Source organism: Trachypithecus francoisi, unplaced genomic scaffold (genome assembly GCF_009764315.1).
Source record: "Trachypithecus francoisi isolate TF-2019V2 unplaced genomic scaffold, Tfra_2.0 Lachesis_group10, whole genome shotgun sequence".
Taxonomy (NCBI): domain Eukaryota; kingdom Metazoa; phylum Chordata; class Mammalia; order Primates; family Cercopithecidae; genus Trachypithecus; species Trachypithecus francoisi.
In genome coordinates this window covers 25994546-26019844 of record NW_022681455.1, presented here as the reverse complement: position 1 = coordinate 26019844, position 25299 = coordinate 25994546, and the positions used below count along the sequence as shown (strand labels likewise).

The following is a 25299-nucleotide window of genomic DNA, read 5'->3' as shown; positions in this document are numbered from 1 at the left end:
CTTCAACCCTTGCTCCATGACCAGCACCCCCTACCGCCATCTGGCTGGTCCGAGTGGGCTCTCTGGGACCCGCAGCTCCTGATGGGCTCCACTGCTGCTCCAGCACTTAGCTTCACTGGGTTCCTGGATGCAAGAATGGTTCTCTTCACTTCTACTGACACTTTACAAGGGTAACGGGAATCAACGTGTTATCTGTTGTATCAAAATCCCAAAGGACCTCGAGAAGTCAGTTAGTCCACTCTGCCTTAAGGGCATCTTTCTTTTAGGGACATAGCACAAATTATAATATATTCACAAAACAAACACAAAGGCCCACACATTTTGAGGAAAGATCTGCTAGTCACCAGCACAGCAGATGTACATGGTAAAGCTGCCTTTCCATGTGTGTGTGTGTGTGTTTTTTTGTTTTAAGACGGAGTCTTTGTCACCCAGGCTGGCATGCAGTGGTATGATCTCAGCTCACCACAACCTCCGCCTCCCAGGTTCAAGCCAGTCTCTTTCCTCAGGCTCCTGAGTAGCTGGGATTACAGGTACCCACCACCAAGCCCGGCTAATTTTTGTATTTTTAGTAGAGATGGGGTTTCATCATGTTGGCCAGGCTGGTCTCAAACTCCCTATCTCAAAGTTCATCCATCCACCTTGGCCTCCCAAAGTGCAGGTATTCTTGATCTACGGTGAGAGAATATGGAGAAGTGTGTTAGTTCAGGTTCTCCAAGAAGCATGTGCCCAGATGGGATTAGACCGTAGAATACTTATTTACTGGGGGAAATCGCCGGGAAGGACAAAAGTGGAGGGAGCAGTTGCAGGGAGTGCCTTCAGACCTTATTCAGGTTGATCACCTGTAAAAGATTGGGAAGGAGGAAAGGAGATGTAGGTAGGGAGAGCTTTGGTGCAGCTCTGAGAAAGCCGTGGCCAGACCAGAGGAGGGCCCTAGAGCAAAAGTTGCTCAGTAGAGTCCTGTGTTGGGCAGCTCTAGCGAACCAACCATCCTCGGTGGTTGGCAGGGAGAGTGGGGGTGGCCTAGCTGCAGCATCACCACTGTAGAGGGTCTGAAGGTGTTGCAGCTGGAAGCTGTTAGCCATGGTTGGCCCCCACGTGCTCCCCATAGCCAAATTCTCTTGAAGGAGCATCTGAGTGGGCACCTCTTGACCACCATAAGGAGAGGGAAAATGATTAAGAATCCTTGCTCAGCCACTTCACTGGATGCCTACCTCTAGTCTATAGGGTTTACCTTTATAATTTTAGCTCTGATTACATTATTGCTTTAAAAAATGCAATGGCTCCTACTGCATAGAATCAGGATCCAACTCCATAATAAAGCACCAAGGCTATTCACTACCTGGGCTTCTCTCGACTGTCTCTTTGAGAATAGTTCTCATGCTGAAACTCAGAGAGAAGTGCTAACCAGCAGCATGTGTGCCTTTTACCGCATAGCATTCTAAGTGAATGTGAACCTGATTGCTCTGTGAGTACTTTCTGTTTTATGACAGCAGAGCTACAGCTGGAGGAAGCAATCTTGTGTCTCTGCCCTCATGAAGTCACGCAAAGGCAGCAAACCATCTGGTCTACATTATGGGCACTTACTCATATGCCAGGCACCTGAGTTGGGGAGAGGGCTAGTGGAGGATGATGAGGGAAATAGTCATGTCATGCCAACCCCACCTTCCATCATTCTTCTTTCCAATAGATAACCACTGCTTGCAACTCTTCAAATCATACTTCTTTGCTCACACTTGCATCCCTCATATGACCCTTATGCAGGGTAATGGGAGCTGGATCAAACTCATAATTCTATATTCTTCTGGTAAATTTTATCATTTTTCCCAAGGGTGAAAACAGGCAGTGGCACTAGTAAGTTATCTTTATTTTGAAGGTAATGGTTCCCAGATTGCTTATCTGAGAACATTGATTATTTTGGATTTTGGAAACAAAACCAAAGTTCACCACCCTGAGCCAGTCCAAACTAAAAATGTAACTGGAGAAGGCCCAAATTCCACTTGTAAAATCATTTTATTGGTATAAATATACATATGAATAAAATACTTCCAGCCTGTAATGTAAGTGAATATTTGTGAAATGTCTTATAAAGAGTAGTATTTTGATTTTTACAGTTGTCAAAGTATTCTCTCTTAAAATCACACATTAAAAGCTAATATGCAGACAGAACTTAAAGGCCTTCAAAAACACGAATATTCATAAAACCTCATTCCAATCAACTATATACATTAATCAGGGCACATGGTAAAATCAGCCGCAGGCCTCTCTCACTCTGTTCTTAGCTGTGCTCGTTGACGGTATGCAAAGGTCACCGACCAAGCTTTAAATGTACAATTCCACATCAGGAAGGAAGAAGTTTCCCATGGGAGAAGGTAAAAACCATACCCAAGATCTAATATATATAATTTATACAAATTATTAGTGTGCTCTGTTAACATAATTACAATTGTGCAATTGCATACATCAAGAATAAATTGTTATATTGAGTCCTGTGTGGATTTGACACAGGTACACTCAGCTGTACTCTGAGGTTTGCTGTGGTGTTACTTGTGTGAGTGTGTGTCCAGTTATTTCATTTATCTCCAAAAACTCATCTTGCAGGGCAATCTGTAGCTGCCTCAGAGAAATTCAAGTAGGGCCCATGGGATAATTGCTGGCTTTCATTAAAGGCATATGAAGGAATGTTTAGAAACCAAATGCGAAGGGTTGGAGGAAGACCAAACAAACGTGATTTGATTACCAAGAAATGGATCTGTTTCTGTACAAAAAAAAAAAAAAGGCAGGGGATGGGGGTAGGGGGAGAAATAAAGAAAAAGAAGAGAATAAAGCACCGAGAGAAGAACGCCTGGGAAGAAGAGGTGGTGCCCTTGGTTCCTCTCTGATGGCTACCAAAGCACCCTGCAGAGGAAGACTTCTGCGTGGGTGACCTTTACACAAAAATAAACTCTTTTTCTGCTTCTTCTCCAGAGTCACTAGATTTGCTGCCTTGATGGCCATCTTTACTGGAGGACCGTTGCTTTTGTTCTTGATACTCTTGGGCCTGCTGGCCCCAGCTTCTCCTTGAAACTGAAATAAAAAGAAAAGTCGCACAGTTTATTGACAAAATAATACCATTGGCCTGACTGACAACGGGCTGAGATGCAGTAGCCTTGATGTTTGCGGGAGGGGAGGGGAACAGCGTGAACTTTCTCAGAAACAAACTTGCTATTATGTTTAGAGACTCTAGACAGAAATGTAAAACAAACCAACAAAGCAGAAACAAAATGAGAAAACACACACAAAAATACAGTCTATGACAGGGTGAACTTCTCATAGATGTGGGTAAGAATCTGAGGTGAGGACCCTCCAGGCAAGGATGGTGAGGAAGTGGAGGGAGATGCCAGGAGGGAGGAGGGCTTTGAAGTGGTTCTGCCCCAGGTGACCTCCTCAGTCGTAGCTGCCCCCTCATGCAGCAGAGAGAACAGGGCAGACAGAGCCTTGAGGAGATGCTGGACTGACAGATGTCCCATTCGATGCCTTCTGCAGATGATTTGGGGTTTGTCATTCCTGATTGTGGGGCAGGATATCAGCAAAGGCCTCAGGAGTCTTTGTCAGACCTTTCTGTGACTCAGAAAACCTCAGTTTCACCCTCTAGGAAATAAATACTGTAAAGTCTAGTGAAAATGCATTAAATACTGCCTATGACACAATCAGCCATTTTGGAATCACCCTCCAGGTAAAAGCATTACCATTATTGTTGCCTGCTCTGATTACAAATAAATATGAAGAATCCACTGAGGCTTTATAAAGCAACGGTGGGAGAATCATTACTGGAACGGAGCCTCTGTTATGTGTTAGGCACTCTCTGTTTTATTATCGCTATTCCTCACAATTACCTCCTGTAAGGTAGGTTTTGTAAAACTTGAAACCAGGATTTAAACTAGATCTGTCTCTCCAAAGCCTATGTTCTTTCCAACTACAACATGGCTTCACTGCTATGATACCTGGGGAAAAGGTTTGGATGCTGTACTCCAGCATAGCTATTAAGGATTATTAAATACTATTTATCTTGTATATTGTATAGACAGCTCTTGAGCTAAAAATACTAAACCTACACACTTTGTGCCAGCTACCTCATCACTTGGAACTTCAAATGATCTAACCAGGAACACACTGCATCAGTCCTTCAAAAGTTAGTTATAGGATTCACCTGATGCTTCTAATCACTTGATTTTTGCAGTCTGCTAAAAAAAAAAAAACCCCAAAAAACAAAACTCATCTTGCCAGGAGCTGGCTATTAAAATGATGAACCCACCGAAGAGTGTTTCAGGAAGTGAAAGCTCATTAAACCTAATAGTCAAAATGCAAATCTAATAGAGTACTTCTCTTGCCAAAACTGGTATTAGAGCCAGATTCTGCTATTTAGACAATAAAAATTTAAATTTTTAGTTAATGACATTAAATTGAAATGACTCAAAACTCTGAAAAGAAAAAAACCTTTCAAATCTGATAATAAAAGTAGGTAATTTCTTAAATTGTGACTTCTTTTTGTCCGACAGAGTCAGGCAAATTCTCAAATCAGGGGAAGAAAGCAACAAATAAATATTATCATTGATTTCTATTATTTTTTTCTTTTCTTTTTAGAAACGGGGTCTTGCTCTGTCACCCAAACTGAAGTACAATTTCTATTTTTAAGCTTGTGTTGGGTAAAAAAATTAAATGTACTTGTTTGGTCCTTTCAAAGCTGTCAGTAAGCCAGGTTTGGAGAATGAAGGTGCATAAATATCTATAAATATTTTGCTCTTTATCACAAAACCAATTTGATACCAATAGACAAAGAATCCTTTAATTACTAAGAACAAAAGAAAGTAGGGAAGACTTGTATTATCTTCACCCTGAAAACTGTTTACAATAAACCCAACCTCAAACTAGAGCATTTCCTTTGGTATCTTCTAGAAAATATTTTTCATTGTTTTAAAATCGAAATAAGTTCTTCCTCTATATTAAATGACTCAAAAATACACTACAGGTTCAAGGGAAGAAACAAATACAATATACTGCTCATTTGTCTTCAGAGCAAATATATTGTTCTAATTCTTAGATTTAAAGGATAATCAAACTTTCCATTCTTCCCAATGTTTTTGTTTCCTGGCAATCTTGGGTCTAACTCATGTTGTATGACATGACACAAGAGTACTTTCTAAAAATGGAGAAATTCAAGAAACCAAAAATGTTTATGTCACAGATAAAAAACTGAGATAACCCTATAGACCAGGGTCATTAGAGCAGGCATGATTAAAATTCAAAGAAATCCAACATAGAAATCTTCCTGCAAAAAGTAGGTTGCCCTTCAGTCTCCACCTAAATGCTGATTCTTTTGAGTCACTGACACTGGGCTTCCAAATTCTCCAAGACTCAGGGACTGTAGGAGGAAAAATAATACATACTTTCAAGAAGGCTGTCAAAGAATTTCACTATGGTGGTGACTTTATTTAGAAATTCATTCTAACTATATTCACCTCCATTGATTAAACTCTACCAACTGTGAATGTGCATGTGATAATGAGACTATACCAGGCTGACATGTTCTTAGTATAGTAGGTAAGCACCATTCAACGATAGGAAAATTAAGGCACAGTGAGATCAAGGACTTAAAAGTTATGCAATTAATGTGATGAGTTTGAAGGTCAAAGCACTTGGTCTTCTAGTCTCCAGCCTTATTAGTCCAGATCCCTAATGTGAACAACTTTGTAGGAGGAATGTTCTTTGCCGTTTGCTTTCCAGCCCTTAAGGGAACATCTATTTGATTGCATGTAACTAAGATGTTGACTACAACTATATTGAAGTAGGTTTAGTCAGGCTTCTATTAAAAGATGGTCTCAATAGAATTACATCCTTTTGAAACTTAAAACTCCAGAATGTATGCATGTATGTATGTACGCATGCAAGCATTTATTCATTTATAGATACTGAGTCTCACTCTGTTGTCCAGGCTGGAATTCAGTGGCGCAGTCATAGCTCACTGTGGCCTCAAACTCCTGGGCTCAAGTGATCCTCCTGTCTCAGCTTCCAGAGTAGCGGAGACTACAGGTGTACCTTTTCACCACACCCAGCTAATTTTTTATTTTTATTTTTGTATAGACAACTCATTTGTTGCCCAGGCTGGTCTCAAACCCCTGGCCTCAAGTGATCCTCCAGCCTCAGCCTTCCAAAGTGCTGGGATTACAGATGTGAACCACCGTGCCTGGCTATAATTTATTTTTAATATATTTATAAGATTTAGACGTTTTACAAATTCAGACAGACCTCCTCTTAGGCAGCTTGAGTTCATGCTTGCTTTTACACACAGGGTGAAAAAAATCCAGTTGTTTCACAAACACTTCTTCAATGCAAGTATTTGTTAAGAGTGCTGGAGCATCTCTGCATATGTCTATATACATATTTATCACTATTTTAAATACCATTAAAGTTAACTAATAGAAGATACTCAAGTAAATGAACAGGTAATTTATTAAACACAAACACTCCATGTATATACACATCCTGTCTATAGCGGCAATAACTGGTACAGAGAGGCTCAAACATGAAGTCTGCCATTCTTGAAGATGATTTGACATTGCATATATGTGATAATTTTAAAGCTTCTGAAACATGCATATAAATGCAGAGTTAGAGAATCATATGAAAATTTGGTATTTTCTCCATTGTAAGCTCCACTGACATCCGTATTTTCAGGAGAAAAACACTATGATGACCTGAAAATAGTATTCAGTAGTTGGCCCTGATTTTTTTATACTTTCTAGCAAGAGCCCAACATGCCAACCGTTAAATTTATCTTTAAGAACTCACTTAGTGGAAGCAGAACTTGAATCTGGTGGAAAAAGTAGAGCAGAGCACTGGCTTACAGACTGCAAGTCACAGCCAAGTATTTATTGGCTGCAGCTTGGATTATGGAAGAGGCAAGTGATATATAAAAGGAATCTTAGAATCAGATGCCCTGTACAAACAGGGGCCATCACAATGCATTCAAAGCCAAAATCAACTATTTTCTTCAAGAAAATAGGATATACACTTATAAAAACATCACAACTTATAATTAAATGTAGAGAGGAAATAATATGAAATGGAAAAAGATGTGCTTACAAATATTTCTAGTAAAAGAAATTAAGCATTTTGTCTATCAAATCAATATAATAGCCACACAAAACATAATATTCATGATAAAAATATGCAGCATGCTTTGAGAACAATATTTGAGAACAATAGCCTCTGTTTGTTTCATGAATACATACTTTAGGAAAATAAGGCTGTTTTAGCATAAACAAAGCTGCTCTTAAAAGACTTAAAGTACATGCAATTATTTAATAGAATTAATCCACTAAACGTTTTTTTTAAGCAGGAACTATTCAGAAAGCAGACTGCTACTCAATTCTCAAAGGTGAAGACAGTCAAGTGCTAGGAATCGGCACTAACAAAACAAAATTAAAATATTACGCACAAAATCACTTTAATTGAAGCTCCTGTAAAAAGTACTTCTTAATGCCTGTCATTATTTCAAGAAATCAAAGCAGAAAAGTAAATACAAGATGGTCCTATTTAATTCCACCAAAATTTGACCAGCTCCTCACAACGAGAATTTTAAGCTAAAGAGGTTATGAACAAATCTGAGACAGATATAGAATCTCTTCTCCTTGCTTTTCTATAATGTGGGTTATCTCTGTGTTTATCCTCTTTTTACTCTAACGCAAAGCCTTACTGGATGATCAATAGGCACTGGGCGGCAGGTAGCAGGGGAGCGTCTCTTTTTGTTTTGTATGAAGTGTTTTTAGTGGCCTCTTGAAGAAGGAACATTGCATCAATGATGCTTTGTTAATAATCAACTGATATAAGTCAATGAAAACAATAGTTCAAATGTAAAGCTCCAGAATCCAGAAACATCTTTGCAACCTTAGGTGCCCTTAACAAAAGGGGCAATATAGAGACAGATATTCTGGCCTAATAAATTCTCAAAAATAACTCATCAGAAAATAAATGTCTTAGGTGTTCATTTATGTAACTTTTCTAGGACTGAAGATAGAGATTTTCTTGGCAATATGAGAGAAACTTTCTTGTAGAGAGGAGCTACTGTAACTATGTGTCTATAAACAAATCCACTACATAGGAATTCTGTAAAAGTAAAGGGTCAACTCAATTGGCTTTCTCTAGGGCAGGAGCTACCCAGCCCAAGCAGAATGTTTTATCCTTACGTGTCCTGCAGACTCTGCTTTATGCTCTGAGAGGTGTCTTTAACCCACCCCGCCACCTAGCTAGTACATGCTGGAACCCCAGGCAAGTGAGCACACGTGGCTGAGCCCATGGCACTGGCTGAGAAGGCAGGCTCCAAACATTGTCCCTGGCAGGCAGTTGGTAGATGCTTTTCTGTTTTAAAACCTGTATCAAGGAACGTTCTCAAAGACAACAGTTCCCACTTCAGGTATCATAACTCATTGGGCTGTTAAGCTGTGAAGTGTATCACAAGAAGTTTATTATCAATAGTAAAGTGTGAAAATTCAAGAACAGTTTATCCCTTTGCAATAAGAGAATAAGAGAAGGTATCCCTATAATAAGGTCACTCCCACTAACTTGTATTCTGAAATGATTTCTTGGGAGGCAGTGAAGGACATGGTATTACAGCCTGAATGCTGGGCCACACCTAATCCCTGGGAGCCTAAATACATGCATCTATTAACTCCTGATAGTTTCACAGAAAGAAAAGAGCCTCATTCCAAGAGCAGAAATCCTTTAAAGAAATCTCACATACCAGAATATGTTACATTATTTACAGGTACTAAGATTTCCTTTAATGGATTTTTGAAGTCATATTTATAAAAAAAAATTATTGTATTAACCAGGGAGGAGATGAGTACTTTAGGCACAAAAAAAGACATTTTTTCCTCTGAGTCAGCAATACTTGTTCTTAAATTTCCCAATGGAGGGCAAAGCTGATTTGAAATCTGTCTCCTTTCTGTCGCTTGGGATTGTTCTCACGTGAACAGTACATTACAGAATTTACTACAGGGCCAAATGAAAGACAGACGTCAGAGAGAAACTTCTAGAAAATGGAATAAATTGTTCCTGAAGGTTGACAAGTTAATTGGTACTTTTTCTTTCTTACTAAAGGGTGATAAAATGTCCACTGAAAGATCATGTGCATGACCCAACGTCTGCATTGAGTCAGTGACTTTTTATTGATCCTTTCCTGAAAGAATGTAAGATGTTAGGCCAATATTCTCTAAGGATATAAACTCTTGTCATTCTAAGAATCTCTGATCCAACCACAGTTGAAACCTAACAGGACAGTAAAGATATAAAGGAAGAGAATAGGAGGTCTAACCCCAATTATAAAAATAAACTTGCATGATCACAAAAATTTGAAAGGACAAGTCACCAAAGTAACTTGATCTTCCTCATAAGAATTTCTAATTTTAGATTTTTAAGTCAATATTTTTTATCCCAAATAAAAGGACCATCCTGTTGACATTTAGAAAAATCAAAAAACAAAAACAAAAACAAAAAAACTCTCTCGTATGACTCTCTTGTATGACCCAGTCCCACGACAGAATTTACTCAATTATAGTTTGTTTTTGTTAGTGCCAGTTCATAAGCTTCGGGTCAGTGAGGGATGATAATCGAAGGCTCTAACCATTTGTTGGCTGTGACTTCCTGTGCCCAATTGCATTCACTTCCTCTTCTGCAATGGTGGAGTACAGTTTTGAAGATCTTTTCCCTCTACTGGAAGGCTTGCCACTGTCATGATCTGAATGTCTTTTGTAATAATCTCCTCTTTGCACTACTGAGGAAAAGGGATTTATTTTACCCTTTATATTCGCACATACATCAATGTGTTGACATTAATATTTAAAAATGTAAATATTAAAAATTAAATATCAGCTTACCCACCCCACTTAGGATTCAAGGAACCTACAGTGTTGGTCCTGGGCAGATATACATCATTATCTACAGAATTCAACAGCCAACATTATGGAAATGTCGTGCAAAATGAGGTGAGCTCTGATTCTGCCCCAAAAAAGTATTAACAAAAAGGCCCCAGTATTATCATTTTGATTCCATGATGGATTAATGAAAATCACATTCACTATGGAATAATCCAGAAGAATCATAGCAATTTACCTGCTTCAGAAATTAGTTGGGCACGCTAGTCCAAAGGGAGGCAAAGAACAGGGAAATGAAGTAACCAGCATGAATAACAGATAAGAAAACAGAAATGAGCACAATATGGACAGTTTATAAAGAAAAAGTTAGGACTCACAAATGGCTGCCACTCTGGGCCACCTTAGCGGACAAGCTGATAAAGTCAAAATCTTACCACCTCAGACATTTACAGACTGTTCCCAGACTTCGTGTATATTTTCAGTCCAATTTCAATACCAAGTGATAACATCAGGATGATGTCTATGATTAACTTATTCTGGATCCCAGGTGGGAAAGTGATGGTCTCCACAGCTCAGCCATCCCTACCGTCTGACTGGAAAGAAGGGCGTGGGAGCCATTCCTAAGATTTGCTACTAGGGGAGGGAGAAGGATGAGGAAGGGGATCAAACATCCACCCCTAAAGCTCTGAAACATTTAAGGAGCAACACATTCTATCTCTAACTTCCTGGGGAAAGAACACTCGACTTTTTCACAGCAGCTAAAAGCCTGCAGCAGTATCCACTATCTCCCCGACTTTGTTAACTAGAGAGGCTCCATGACATATATTTGCACTTGTTAGGCTGGTGGGTTACTCTAGGCCCTGTTTTGATCATTTATAGACATCTAGAAAACATTGTTTTCCAGAAATGTTAAAAGAATGATTTTTGTATTCAACCTTCTGATCTTTTTTCTACTTTTGTAAATCCTTCAATATTTCAATTGCTTCAGACAAGATAGATGAACATTCCTACTTAGCACTACCATCCCTTCCTCACCTTTCTTTTTCTCTCCAACTGAACTCTTTTGGGCATTTTCAACACTTCCTTAAAAGTAAAGACATAAAGTTAGCAGTTGCAGAAAGGATGGAAAATTAGGGTAGGAATCGGGGAGGCACTTTGTGGTGAGAACTGGACTGTCAGAAAATACCTGCTGGCTCAAGTCTCTCTGAGCTGGCACCACCAAAGGTCCTTCCTTTTATACCAAGTCTTCCAAAGGCTTTGGTTATAATACTGAACCCTGTATTTATTTACCTCATGTAAAATGACTATAGATACCAGCTACTTTTCAAAAGCTTTAGTTTCTCTATTTGGCAGAAGTGGTTTAGCAGCTTTGGTCTCAACCCTACCATCTTTTATTTATAGCAAATAGGTGTGTAAAGCTTCTACCCAACAAATAAATCTGTAGGATGGAGATGAGAAAGCAGGCAGTGTTACTGTTTTTATTAGATTTCCAAGCCACAAAGACAGTACTGTACTCAGTAACACTTTCTATTAACTTCAACCCAATACTATTATCAATAAAAGAAAATAGGCCATTGTAGGAAGAAAACAGTCAGAGGGATCAAAGGATTCTAAAGCATTAAATAAATCTAAAATAAAACACAGCAACTCCAAACCACAATGAGAGCCTTCTGGGTGTAGACGACTCGTGTAGCTCTAGAATTTCCTTATAGGTGGGGCTCAGAGATGGCATTTACACTATACATTACATACGATAGAACCCCAAAGTCAATCACACATTTAAAAGAAATGGCATGGGTGCTGAAGCCACAACCATGCCTCACCTCTGATAGTAACTGGTAACAGCTCAATCTGATTTGGGAAGAAAGCATTCTTGTCACAGGATTAGCTTGCTGTGCTTCTACCTCAGCAAATTAGAGGGAGCAAACTGGTGCAAAGTCGCCCTGAGAATGTCCACGTCTGCACCACACTTCTGAGAGTGAGAAACATCTGACCTTGTGACTCAGCGAGCACCATGAGTGAGCTGCAAGTTGGCTCAGGCCCGGGGGTGCTGCTCCAGAACTACTGCAGTAGTGATTTACCACAAGTAGGAAAAGATTTCGTTGAAAATAATGGGACTCAGAAATCTATATGTAGCCCCAAATACATCATAAAATCATGTTTAAGGAGCTCCTAAATGCTGGAAGTCAGTTCAGAAGCATCTAGAAATTACTCTTGCAAATAAGTTAGACCTTTGGTTGGGTATCTCAGCTGCTTTTTTCATTTGTCATTAAGATCCAGTGTCATCAATCATGCTGAATCAAGTTTCTGAACTAAGAAACTACTCTATTTCCAAAAAGTTAACCCAAGGAATGTTGACTTTAACAAACTCTAAGATATCAGTAAAGTCCAAAATGAATTCCTTTATTTTGAAATGTCCCTCCTTGGGGAGAGCTAACCCAGAGAAAAGAAATCCTTACCTTCCTGTGAAAATGTCCTGGGGCTGGGCTGGGGGCTACTCTGGCCATCTCTCTCTTTGTCTGAAGGAACTTTTTTCAGGACAGGTGGAAGAAGGGCAACTTTCGGGCTAGATGGAGAGTCTGGAATGTCATCTAAGGAGGCACAAACACGTGACTCAAACCGTTCTACAAACTGGATTCCAAGAACATAAAGCCTGGTAAATCTATATATATAAATAGGTCATTTAAAAAAAAAGAAAGCATCATAGAATTTTTCTGGCCAAAAATTAGTTTTGTGTCTTTGCTCAGTGAAGTTACATCCACAAACAAAAGGGAAAACCAATGAATACTTATAAAAAGTTAATATCTGAAAAGATATGAATCTATCCTGTAGATCAAGAATTTCAATGCGCTGATATTTGAAAATTAGACTGTCAGTGAACCACATGTTCCTTCTGACTTAAACACAAAGCCTGTTTGGTTTTCATAAAATATGTAATACTTACAAGACACTGCCTTTACCTGTTGTCAAACCCAGTACAACAGTCACTATACATATGTGTATATGTGTATGCATGCATGCATATATGTAGGTCACTAACAAAAATTTGGAATCACGGTCTTTTAGAACCAGAAAAAACTTTGGTCACTGGACAAATGAAGAGCTTAAAAATGAAAAAGATGACAAAATAGCTAGGACTAGAATTCTAGTCTCTTTTCTTTCTTTTTTTTTTTTGAGACAGAGTCTTGCTCTGTTGCCCAGGCTGGAGTGCAGTGGTATGATTCCGGCTCACTGCAACCTCTGCCTCCCAGGTTCAAGCGATTCTCCCGCCTCTGCCTCCCAAGTAGCTAGGATTACAGGTGCGTGCCACCATGCCAGGCTAATTTTTTGTATTTTTAGGAGAGACGGGGTTTCATCATGTTAGCCAGGATGGTCTCGATCTCCTGACCTCATGATCCACCCGCCTTGGCCTCCCAAAGTGTTGGGATTACAGGTGTGAGCCACCGAGCCCGGCCAATTCTAGTCTCTTAATTCAAATATCAGGGCTGTTTCACCCTAATTGAAAGGATCTACCACAAGCTTGCCCAAGCCATGGCCCACAGGATTGAACAAGGATGCGGCCCAGGTTGGCTTTAAATGCAGCCCAACACAAACTTGTAAACTTTCTTAAAACATTACAAGATTATTTTGCTTTTTTTTTTTTTTTTAAAGTAATCAGCTATTGTTAGTGTTAGCATATTTCGTGTGTGTCCCAAGACAATTCTTCTTCCAATGTGGCCCAGGGAAGCCAAAAGAGTGGACACCTCTGACTACTGGATCTTGCTCCTTCCTTTGCTGTTACCAGCAAGGTGGTTCTTAAGTTAGTGTGTGAGTATCTGTGCATGTAGAAGACAATCTACAGCAAGGTTCATCTTCAGTCTTACACTTCCAGTTGCCTACTTGCTTAACCAAAATAAGCAGGGATGTGATAAGACATGTGGAGATAACACTATCCGCCTTCACAAGCTGTCAGAGCTGTGGCGGAGAGGAAATGAGATGCTGTATTTGAAAATGCCTGCTGATGGCCGGGCGCGGTGGCTCAAGCCTGTAATCCCAGCACTTTGGGAGGCTGAGATGGGCGGATCACGAGGTCAGGAGATCAAGACCATCCTGGCTAACACGGTGAAACCTCATCTCTACTAAAAAAATACAAAAAACTAGCCGGGCGAGGTGGTGGGCACCTGTAGTCCCAGTTACTCGGGAGGCTGAGGCAGGAGAATGGCATAAACCTGAGAGGTGGAGCTTGCAGTGAGCTGAGATCCGGCCACTGCACTTCAGCCTGGGCAACAGAGCGAGACTCTGTCTCAAAAAAGAAAAAAGAAAATGCCTGCTGAATTCCCAAGCTCTATAAAAACATGGGTTTGTTAACATAATTCTTGATATACTAAGTGCTATGAAATAAATGAACACATTTAGTAAATAAACAAAATAAAACTGTTTGCAACAGAATATTGGGAATTCAGCTAGTTTTAAATTCAGCATTAGAAACTGGGGAGTGGTCCCCCTTTATCCACATGGGATACAATCCAAGACCTCCAGTGGATGCCTGAAACCGTGGATAGTACTGAACCCTACATAAGCTGTGTTTTTTCCTACACATACACCTATAATAAAGTTTAACGTATAAATTAGGCACAGTAAGATATTAACACTAAAACCCAGTAATAGAATAATTGTAGCAATATACTATAATAAAAGTTATCTGAATGTGGTCTCTCTCTCTCTCAATATCTGCACCATGAATAACTGACACTGTAAAAAGCAAAACCTTGGATAAGAGGGGCCTACTGTACTCTACAAACTAGGTTACTCTACAAACTAGATTCATTTTATAAGAACTGTTTCTTTATTGTAGACCAGAGACACACCTAGCTGATGACAATGCTAGGAGCAAGCCTCCTTTGGAGAACTTATTTGCTTTGCTTTCTATTAAAACATTTTTCCATTTTCTCTGCCTCCATTCTCTCCACTCCTTCTACATGAAGACATTGTGTGTGTACCAAGAAATTTTTTGTGTTCCCCATCATAAAGAACTTTGGTTTGGGAAAAAGTTTGAGTAGACTTAGGAAGTACTAAGGGGTTTGTTTCAAGGCTTAGTTCCTTGAGGTAAAGCCAGTACAACCCTTTCTTTGTGGCTTCTCTTTGGAGATGGTTTACTGGTTTTTTCAAGGGACCAATGGGCTATGAAGATCAGGGAGTATCATCCAGGCTGGCCCCCCGGGAAACGAAAAAAATACATGAGGGAACATGGGAAAGAACCATAAGTGGAAGAAGTTTGGACACACAGGATTCTAGCTTTTTGCTCATTCTACCCAAATCATCTGCACATTGATAAATTATTAGGATGACCTGCGCATCCTACTTTACAATATGTATGTCCATGGGGGAGAGGTCAATAGAAACACAGTTACCAAGACAGCTGGTGGAGTCAGAACATCTGGCGGCTACACAGACACACCAGCTGCGTGACTTGACAAACTCAGTATCTCTATGCCTCAAATTCCTTATCTGTAAAATGGAGCAGTGATGAGGATATTGAGAGTTCATCATAAAGCACTTACAACAGTGCCAAGGACACAGTTAAGTGCTCAAAGATTAGCCATGATGATGATCTGACTATATTATTTTTATCCTTGTTTGACTAATTTTTGTGGGAGAACAAGGGGAAGAGGTGAAGAATTGATGTAACTTTTGTTATATTACCTATCCTACTTTTGTGTATGTTTGAAAATTCTCACAATGGAAAGTTAAAAAACAAAAAACAGTGTGTGTATGTATGTGTGTGTGTGTGTGTTTAAGAGATAGGGTCTTGTCACTCAGGCTGGAGTACAGTGGTGTGGTCACAGTGTGATGACAGCCTAAACTCCTAGGCTCAAATGATCCTCCCACCTCAGCCTCCCAAGTAACAGGGACTACAGGTGTGCACTACCACACCAGGACTTCTTTTGTGCAGGAGAGACTAAGGTGAAGACCAACCCATTTCTAATATTTTTAAGTTTCTTCTATCATTAGGTTCTCTAAGCTAATTGTCAGCAAACATTTTCATAAAGGGCCTAAGAGTAATTATTTTACATTTTGCAGGCCATATGGCCCTGTTGCAAGCACACCACTCCGCGTCTATAGCACAGCCACAGCCCCAGATGACACCAGTACAAATCGTATGGCTATGTCCAGGAAAACTATTTACAAAAACAGGCCCATTGTTTGCCAAGTCTTGTTCTAAACCCTTGATACATCATAGAATATGCCATAAAAACTGAAGAGCTTGTGCTTTCCCCATTTGTAGCCTTCATCCTTAAACTGCTGCTTTTCAAAGTGTCTGAACACCCTGGAGACAAGTATCAGAAAGCCAAGCCAAGCACTGCAGATGGGTCAACATGACAAAAGATGGATGTCCCTGTCTTGCCTACCAACCAACCTGTACCCCTGAAAGCAAGGGCAGTCTCAGAGTCCCCAACTCTGACACATGGTGGGGCTCAGCATTGAATAAAGGAATCCCTCAGCTCGCATCACTTTCACAGCTTTGCACAGGTTTCTTGTGATCTCCTCCTGCAGAAGCCGCTGTACCTTGCTCACCAGCTGCCCCTGAAACCACCTGTAGCATCTGATCCAGCTGGCTCTGGGAAGCTACCTGGTCACAATGCAACTCCCTAACTGCAAAACTCTTACCAGGCCGTGAGGCGGTTCTTGGTTTCTGCGGGATGACGGGCCGTGCTGCCAGGCTGGGTTTGGGGGACTGCAGGAGGGGCTTCGGGCTTGTAGGTGTGCTGGATGAGCTCCGAGACCTGGAACCTGCTTCCACTTTGGGTTCTGCTTTGGTATTCTTTTCTGGTGTTCCCAAACCAAAGCGGTTCTCTGGAAGACCTGGGTGCAGTTTAGGCACTAAGACGAAAAAGGCCACTTTAAAATTAATCAAAGGTCAAATAAGCCAGTAACTTGAAACTAGAAGTCTGGTACAAACTGCTATAATCATTTACCATTGTTTCTCATGGATGTTTTAAGAATATTTTAAGAATATGCTGTTCTAGCATGTTTTTAAAATCAAAACATGCTGGAAGAAGAGTAATGTTCTTTGTAGAAAAGCAATAAACTTTTTGGTTCTTTTCTGATCACCCCTGACTATTCCAGGGTTGACAAGCTTTTACATTTAATAGTGTACAGTGCTGTAATCACATACAAGGAAAACAGTGGTTTTTCAGGCATTTGAAGTGTTCAGGTCTTTCTCAGATCTGGCACAAGGTACAGGTATAACCAAATGTAAGTGCCTTGGTTCTGGACAACAGGCGATTAGGGCTCTGGCTGCAGGTTCTAAGAGAGGAGGAGGACGCTGATGGCTGCAATCTCATGTTTAGTGAGAACAGCTCCAGAAATGTCATCTCATCCCCCACCTCCATCCATACTGCTGCCTTAATTTAACAAGACAACTGGTAAAAATAAGCCCATAAAATGTGATTTATCATCCAACTCTTACTGCACCAAGATACTGTAGCTATGCATAAGAATCTCAGATAGCAAAATGAGGATTCTATCACACAGTTAACACATTACTCTCCAGTTTTCATCTAAGGTATTGTCTTATTTTATTATACCTAAAATGTCAGAGGGACAAGTGATATTGGATTTCACGCATATTCAAGCTGCAAGGGAAGCATATTTTCATACCAAATAAGACAGCCACCCATCTTCCATATATCATGCATGGCTTATTCTTAAATACATCAGCCATGATCCTGTACGCTGGCCCCACCCCTAACTTTGCCAGAATGCTCAAAGGTGAGGAGTTTGCAGTGAAAAAATAGTCAGAATTTCCTCCCTTTGGGAAATCAAAAAGTGCCCTGTCCAGGCACAATGCTACAGTGGGGCAGGATGCACCCCAGGGGAAGGTAGGTAAGGGATGTGGTCTTTCAGGTGATAGCTGAGAACACACAACAAAGAGATCGGTTCTTGCCTCCCCATTTAAATTTTTCTTCTGTCAATCACACGTGACTCCTGCAATCAGAAGGTAAGCATTTTTCCTAATGGATGATGGCAATGGCCTGACTTACCTGCCCCACCTCCATCCAACCGTTCTACGCTGCTCAAGGCTGGGCTGGAAGAATCCTGGGATACAGCATCATTCCCAAGCTTCTGAAAAATTTAAGCACCATCCCTCAAAAAAGTGCACATTTATTTAATGCAAAAGTGAAAAAACAATGCAGGTAATAAATGACAGCAAAGAAGGGCTCTTTAACTCAGCTGCTGTTACGGTGACTATGCCTGACCTGCCTCCATAGGCTCTCCTACAGGGACAAAGCTGTGAGAAACACATTCTATTCTGTGTTTACGGTCAGAGCCGTGGGGTCCAAAGTGCGGCCGGTTTGGTTCCTCAGAAGGCTCCTCACAGGAGAGAAGTGCACGGGGCCAGGGAAAGTCAGTGGGCTCGGTGACCTTTACTGTTTTCCTTGTTGAACATCTATGCAGGCTCTGCAGCCCCTGATGCTTTATGTGATGAGGGCCCTTATACGCTAGAAATTTACAGAATCTGCTCTAGGTTTGGTTTCCAAAAATCTAGTTTTGGCTGAGTGCAGTGGCTCATGCCTGTAATCTATCTCAGGACGATGGGAGAATTGCTTGAGGTCACATGTTTGAGACCAGCCTAGGCAACAGAGTGAGACCGCCCCCCCCACCATCTCTGCAAAAAACAGAATTAGCCAGGCATGATGGCATGCATCTGAAGTCCCAGCTACTCAGGAGGCTGAGGCAGGAGGATCACCTGACCAACCCCAGGAGTTTGAAGCTGCAGTCAACTATAATCGTGCCAGTGCACTGCAGCCTAGGTGACAGAGCAAGACCTTATCTATTAAAAAAAAAAATACATATATATAATTTTCAAAGCAGCAGAAACCTTTCCAACCTCAATGATAATAGAGATGAAAGGGGTCCTGAAACAGGCAAGGTCTTCCTTGCTTTGAGGCAGAACCACAGGACACAGATCTATTATTTAGGAGACAAATACAGATGAACAGGACTGAACAAATTTTTTAAAAATCTGCAGGTGGGAGGAATTAGTGATGGTGAAGATGGTGATGATGGGGAAAGTAAAATGCCACTGTCTCGGGGTAGGAGTGGAAAGTTTAGAAAGTCTACACTAGATTGAGCCATTTAGATACTACAAAAGATATAGAAAGCAAAGTCTGGTGTTTACATCATAATATCTAAGAATTATATTGACAAAGATGGTCTACATCTACCTCTTATCTAACAGGCAAAAACAAGGTGGACCAGTAGACCAGGAGGCATGATGATTCCCAAGGCAGTATGACCTTCAGACTACTGGTTCCTGCTCATCTCATGCTTCTGACAAACCTCAAAAGCTCTGCAGTCAATTCCTAACTTTAAACTGTGTTGGATGATACAGGAAGGATTATTTGAAATGCAGGTGAGAAAAGCCTCACTCCCTGAAATCATCAATCTACTCCAGTCACACACTCCCCAGGAGTGCCGGCTCTATCAGAAGGAAGCACCCAAGGGGCAGGAAGGCTGAGGAATTTCTCAGGAAGATGACAAAGGTTCCACTGTCACGAGTGCGAGGTGCTGAACAGGTTTCCAGGAGGAAATGTGTATACAAGCACCGCAGCTAAAACAGGCACATTATTTGGCATCACTATGGAAAAGTGATCTCCTAAAAAGGAAGCCCCACGCCAGCCCTCTGTGCCCAGGACAAGTGCCTGGAGGGCAGGGCTGGGGACGATCCATGAAGTCCCCTTCCACATCCTTCCCTTTCAGGTTCCTCCAAGTGCAGGGCAGGCACCTGAAAGTGAGGACCTCCTTAAACTCTGTACCCGGGGCACCTCATTTGCCTGCATCTCTAAAACAATCCTGGGAGTTGTTTTCTTTTCCCTCCCATATTTTTAAAGTTATTTATAAATCCCAAACTGACTGTGGGGAATAAGGATAAAATAATATAATGCCCATGGCCTTTGTGTGTAGACAGATGTCTTGGAGGCCCCAGAGGAAAATACATGAACTTTAAGTATTCACTGCTTGTTTCTCTCTTTTGTCAATAAATGAAGTGTCATATCTTAATACTTACAGTTCTTTTTCTATATATATAGAGAGAGTTTCTATATATATATATATATATATATATATATATAGAAAAAGAACTGTATTTTTTATATATATAAAAAATTGATGCTAATCATTGATGCTGATCATTGATGCTAATTGTTGCTACCTTTATAAAGAATACAGTCATGGTACTTTAGGGAAAAAAATGTTCTAAAGCTAATTTTTGAAAAACTGTATTATTTAATGTTTTGACAGAAGACCCATGACTGAATTTTAAATAGCAATAATTTTTAACGATGGTGGTTTTAAATTGACACTAGATGGCGCTGAGATCATTAATATTGTGTAAACCCTAAACAAATATAAAACCATAAAGATTTTGTCACTGATTTAGATATCAAATCCAAAGTACATGAATAAAACACTCTAGCACATGTCATCTTTACACCAGAAAGAAACTGTTAATCATGAAAAACATAAACAGCATATTGATGAAAACTGCACATTCATTGTTATAAAGAAATTCACAATATGCATTAAAATTTTAACATTTCCTTTGGCATCTGACTCCCTAATGACATGGTTGTAGTATTACCCAGAATTCTGACCAGTGAGGATCACACCATGCCTCCTTTGTTGAGTGAGCAGGATATAGTTATGTGGTCTCTCCCAACTCTAAAGGTTTCTCAGTGAGTTAGGAGGGATCTATAATTAGAGAATTGCTAAATAATGTTGATGTTGGTGGGAGAACTTTGGTGAATAGTTGTAACATCAGGTGGGAAGTGGAGTTTAATTTTTAAACACTGGTTGTTTAGAAGCCATATAAAAGAGCTCCTTACACATGCCATGTAGTTAATTGTTTACTTTCTGAAAGTCAAGGGCTCACCGGGATGAACTGTTTTATTGTGGTACTTCAAATAAAATAGACAGGTGATATCCTTTCTTTGGAGAACCAGTTGTGTAAAAATAATGGAGCTCAAGATAATGCACAGAAGCCATAACCTGACTTACACATGGGTATGTTCATTTTATCACACGGATACAATCCTTCATGCAGTGACAGGAGAAAACAGAGGTAAAAAGGAAAGTGAAAAAGACTCCTTACACTTTAAAAGGAGGTTCGAAGAATAAATAATGTTTTAAGTCAGATTTTCGGGGAACTCAGCAAATTTTAAACTACGAAGTTTTTCTTTGTAGCAACAGATGATTATATCAATGGTCAAATATTCAATTAATTCTAATAGAATACCTTGCCTGTTATTTCTTTTGTCTTTTAAATCTGGAATATAACAAGGCATTCTTAGGTTTGAAAAGAGAATAATTTTTAGGTTTTGAAAAGGGAATAAGTTAGAAAATAGTTTCCATTTTTATATATAATCTAGTTTCAGTGTTTTTATTTCCCTCTGGTAGTTCACCTATCTTCAATATTACCCTCAGTCTTCCATTTGGATTCAGCTGACTGTCTTTTCCCCCAGACATGAGCATTTCCCCCGACCTGGGAACATCTCTGACATGCTTCCATGACATGCACAGGAGTCCCCTGGGCAGGTGGGAAAAGACTGGGGTCTTCAAAACCTACCTTAGAATGCCGGCACTCCACAAGAGTGTGACCCTCAGGCCAAAGTGAAAACGTGGCCATTTCTTTAGAGTCTGTGCTGCAGGTTCTTTAGCAGTAAGTTATGGTTTTGGATTTCTATTTAACCAACAGGCTATTTTTATTTTCTCACCCAAATAAACCAAGTGAGGGCAAAAACACAAACAAGGACAACCAAGTCAAAAATGAACCCCCACTTATCTCACGAAGACAAGGAGGAGATTGGGGGCTACCAGAGGGCAGGAAATGTGGGGGCATGGGGGGAGACGAAAAGAGGTACAAAATGGGTACAAAAACACAGCTGATAAAAGAAACAAGATCTAGTATTGGACAGATCAGTGGGGTAGCTCTAGTTAACAATCATCTATTGTCTATTTCAAAATAGCTAGGAGAGAGTAATTTGAATATTCTCAGCATAAAGGAAAGTTAAATGTTTAAGGTGATGGACATACATAAAAATATCACATGCACCATGAAAATATGTGCATCTATTATATATCAAATAAATGAATTAATTAAAAAGAGGCCCACCCTTACCTTCTGTGCACACGCAGCTCTCTTCTCTTGCTTGGCTTTCATCTCTGCCAGCAGACCACTGCCCATCACCTGGACCCCATACCTCCGCCCGCCCTGTGGGCTGCTCTTGCTGTCACTCCGTTCCACCTTCCCTATTTCTTCCCCTTGACTCTCTTCAAAGGAGTCAGGTGTTTTTATCTCCTCTATCCGTTCAGAATTGCCATTGTGCTCGGTGGCCTTTGTGTCCTTCCTGGGACAGTCCACAGGTGGACTTTTGACTGCCCCTTTTGGTGAGGAGGGTTCTTCTGTCATCAAGATTGTTGGTGGCCGCTCAGATTTGGACCGGGATTTGATTAAGTTGAGAAAGCCACTACTTTTCCGAGAATCTCGCTTTTTCTTTTCATCTCCTCCTTCATTAAGCTCATGAGACTCTGAGCCTCTTGTTGACCATTTCCTGCATTTCAAACCAAGACACAGATCTGTTATTTTTACTGTAAATAAGTTCCAGCAAGAATCAGTCAAAATATAAATATGGAGATTGCTACATATACAATAACCATTCAGAAGCATTTTTAAAAGTGGATTTGAGTTACTATCTTTAGGAAACAGAAAGGAATGTGGAATATCATCATCATATTCACATGTGAGAAAACTGAGGTGCGCAAACATTAAGTATGAAAGATGAAAATGTAACTGGTATAGCCAGTGTGCTAGCTTACTCGAAAAGTAACTCCTCCCTCCCTTTGTTTCTTGTTTTATATATGTATCTAACTACCTGCTCTGCTTGAGAATTCCAAAGGGTAATCTTGAAACAATCCAGGCATAAAGCAGAGGTGGTGGTGCAATTTTCTCCCTTCCGAGAAGAAATTGGTACGTAGTTAATCCATAACCTAACCTCTGCCAAGAGGAAACCGACCAGACCTCCAAAGGGTCCATTACTCAAGATAGTCATCAGAAAACAACTAACACACCGGCATCCCACACCACTCCCGTGCATAGTTTTCATGCCGCCTTTCACCTTAAAACCCTTTTAGCCAGCCTGAAAATCTGAGATGGCTTTTTGGGACTTGAGTCTGGCCATCTCCCAGGCTGTCGTCACTTGCATAAATCAAACTTCGCTTCGCATGTGTTTGGCTTTTTGAGGGGCAAGCAGCTAAACCTGAGTTTGGTTCCAAAAAGGCAGAGAGTATGTTCTGGGAGACAGTTTTCAGAGGGACAATATGCTGAAACTTGGGAAATGGAAAGGGAGAAACAGTCAACGAAATGAGCTAAGTAGGAAGTATCACTGACAACTGTCTCATTTAAAGCTGGCAGACTGAATATCCACTTAGCTCCCCTGAATCTCCATTAAAATAATAGCACAGGATTTATAAAAGAAAGTATAAGCCCTATAGGGGAGAAAAGGCAAAAACAACAAAATTTGGAGGCCAAAATACACTAGATATGTGTGAAAATTGACTTAATAGATCAGAGAAAGCTGAAACCTAAGCCAACAGTCAGGGAGACCCAGAAGCATGTGATTTGTGCTGGCTCCAGAATGAGGAGATGTAGGTACCTCTGCAAGTGGAAGTGAAGGGGAAATGAAGACAGGAAGGTTCTCTTTTTTGTGAAGCCCGTTCAGAAATTCATCAGATCCTCTCCCTAAACCACAGAGCCAATGATGCCCATCCCAACACCCAAGTTCACTCTCCGGAGAGAATGAACCAAAGAAGCTGAACTGGGGGACACCAAACGCAGCTGAGCTGAGTGAGGATCACGAAACAGGCAGGCTCAAGAAAGCCTGCACAGTGAGCAGTGACACCCCCGGGACCCCTTTTCTCACTCTGCATGCCAAAATCAAGCAGGCAGGTTTACACCTGCAAGGCAGGAGATGGAAGTTTCCAAAGCTCAACAGAAAAGACCTAAAGATTCTGAGAGTCAGGGATACCCTCTCCTCCAACAAAACGGTCCAGGAAGACCACCCAACATTGAAGCCCACCAGTCGACAAGCTCTACCCACAAATTTCTAAGAAGCTCTTTGGTGCCCCATTCCTTTTCAACATGGAAGAGAAAAAAATATTGTGTCCACCAACACGAATAATAGCAAAATGTGATAGCAGAAGTAGAAAACTCAAGGTTGGAAGACACAACTGAGGAAATATTCCAGAAAAAAAAAAAAAAAGGAATATAAAGAATAAAAAAAAATAGGAAAGAACAGGTAGGAATCAGTGGATTAATAGAGGAAATAAAAAATCTGAATAACGGCCTGGGCATGGTAGTTCATGCCTGTAATCCCAGCACTTTGGCACGCTGAGGTGGGTAGACTGCTTGACCCTGGGAGTTCGAGACCAGCCTGGTCAGCATGGCAAAATCCCATCCCTACAAAAAATACAAAAATTAGCTGGGAGGGGTGGTCCATGCCTGCAGTCCCAGTTAATCAAGAGTCTGAGGTAGGAGGATCACCTGAGCCTGGAAGGTCAAAGTTGCAGTAAGCCATGATCATGCCACTGCACTACAGCTTGGGTGATACAGTGAGATGCTATCTCAAATAATAATAATAATAGAAGTTTAAGAAAAAAAGTACAGACAAAAAAGGAAGAAATTATGAAATAAATAATTTTTAAAAATTCAGCAACAAAGAACATGAGTTTCCAGATTGAAATGGCTTATAAGTGTCTGGCAAATTGGTTTTTTAAAAAAATAAAAAAATAAAAAATCCACCTCAGGGCACATATCATCATAAAATTTTAGTACACTGGGAATGCAGAGAAGATCCCAAATGCTTCGAGAGGAGAGGGAAAACAAAAGCAAGTCAGAAACAAAAGATCAGGACTCAAGTCGACATCAGATTCTCATAGCAACACCGGAAGCTAGAAGATAATGGAGCAAAGCTATCAAAATGCTAAGGTACAACGAAGACCAACCTACAGTTCTATACCTAGTGACACTATTAATCCAAATGAAAGATATGCAACAGTTACAGAAACTTGTTTTCCAAACTTCTCTTTCTCAGGAAGCAATTCAAGAAGGTGCTCCATCAAAACAGGGGCATAAACTAAGACCAACATGGGCCAATGGAAACAGAAAAATGACACAGAGATGAGGTGAAGGGAATCTCCCGGCAGATGATGAAGGGAGATCCCAGAAGACAGCAGTGGGATGGACCTAGAGGTCACACTGGAGCTGGTCAGATGCTGGTAGGACGTGTGTCCAAAAAGAAAAAAAACTGAGAATACTTGAACGAATTGAAAGGAAATATATATCTTTACTGGA

At 40.4% G+C, this 25299-nt stretch overlaps 1 protein-coding gene across 10 annotated transcripts in view; it reads right to left on the bottom strand.

Moving 5' to 3' along the window:
• Positions 1 to 1991: 1991 nt before the first annotated feature.
• Positions 1992 to 25299, bottom strand: part of CARMIL1 (capping protein regulator and myosin 1 linker 1) — a 347932-nt gene continuing 324624 nt past the window's right edge. For 5 of the 10 annotated variants that reach the window (XM_033216407.1, XM_033216409.1, XM_033216410.1 and 2 more), the window contains 6 exons: positions 22069 to 22501; positions 17933 to 18014; positions 16557 to 16769; positions 12368 to 12499; positions 9659 to 9808; positions 1992 to 3063 (listed from right to left, as the gene is read on the bottom strand). In XM_033216407.1, coding sequence (XP_033072298.1) covers positions 2927 to 3063; positions 9659 to 9808; positions 12368 to 12499; positions 16557 to 16769; positions 17933 to 18014; positions 22069 to 22501 — 1147 coding nt within the window. In that variant the 3' untranslated portion in view covers positions 1992 to 2926. Of the gene's footprint in view, positions 3064 to 9658; positions 9809 to 9837; positions 10172 to 12367; positions 12500 to 16556; positions 16770 to 17932; positions 18015 to 22068; positions 22502 to 25299 lie in introns of those variants that run through there. The other 5 variants (XM_033216412.1, XM_033216413.1, XM_033216408.1 and 2 more) reach the window with 4 other exon arrangements.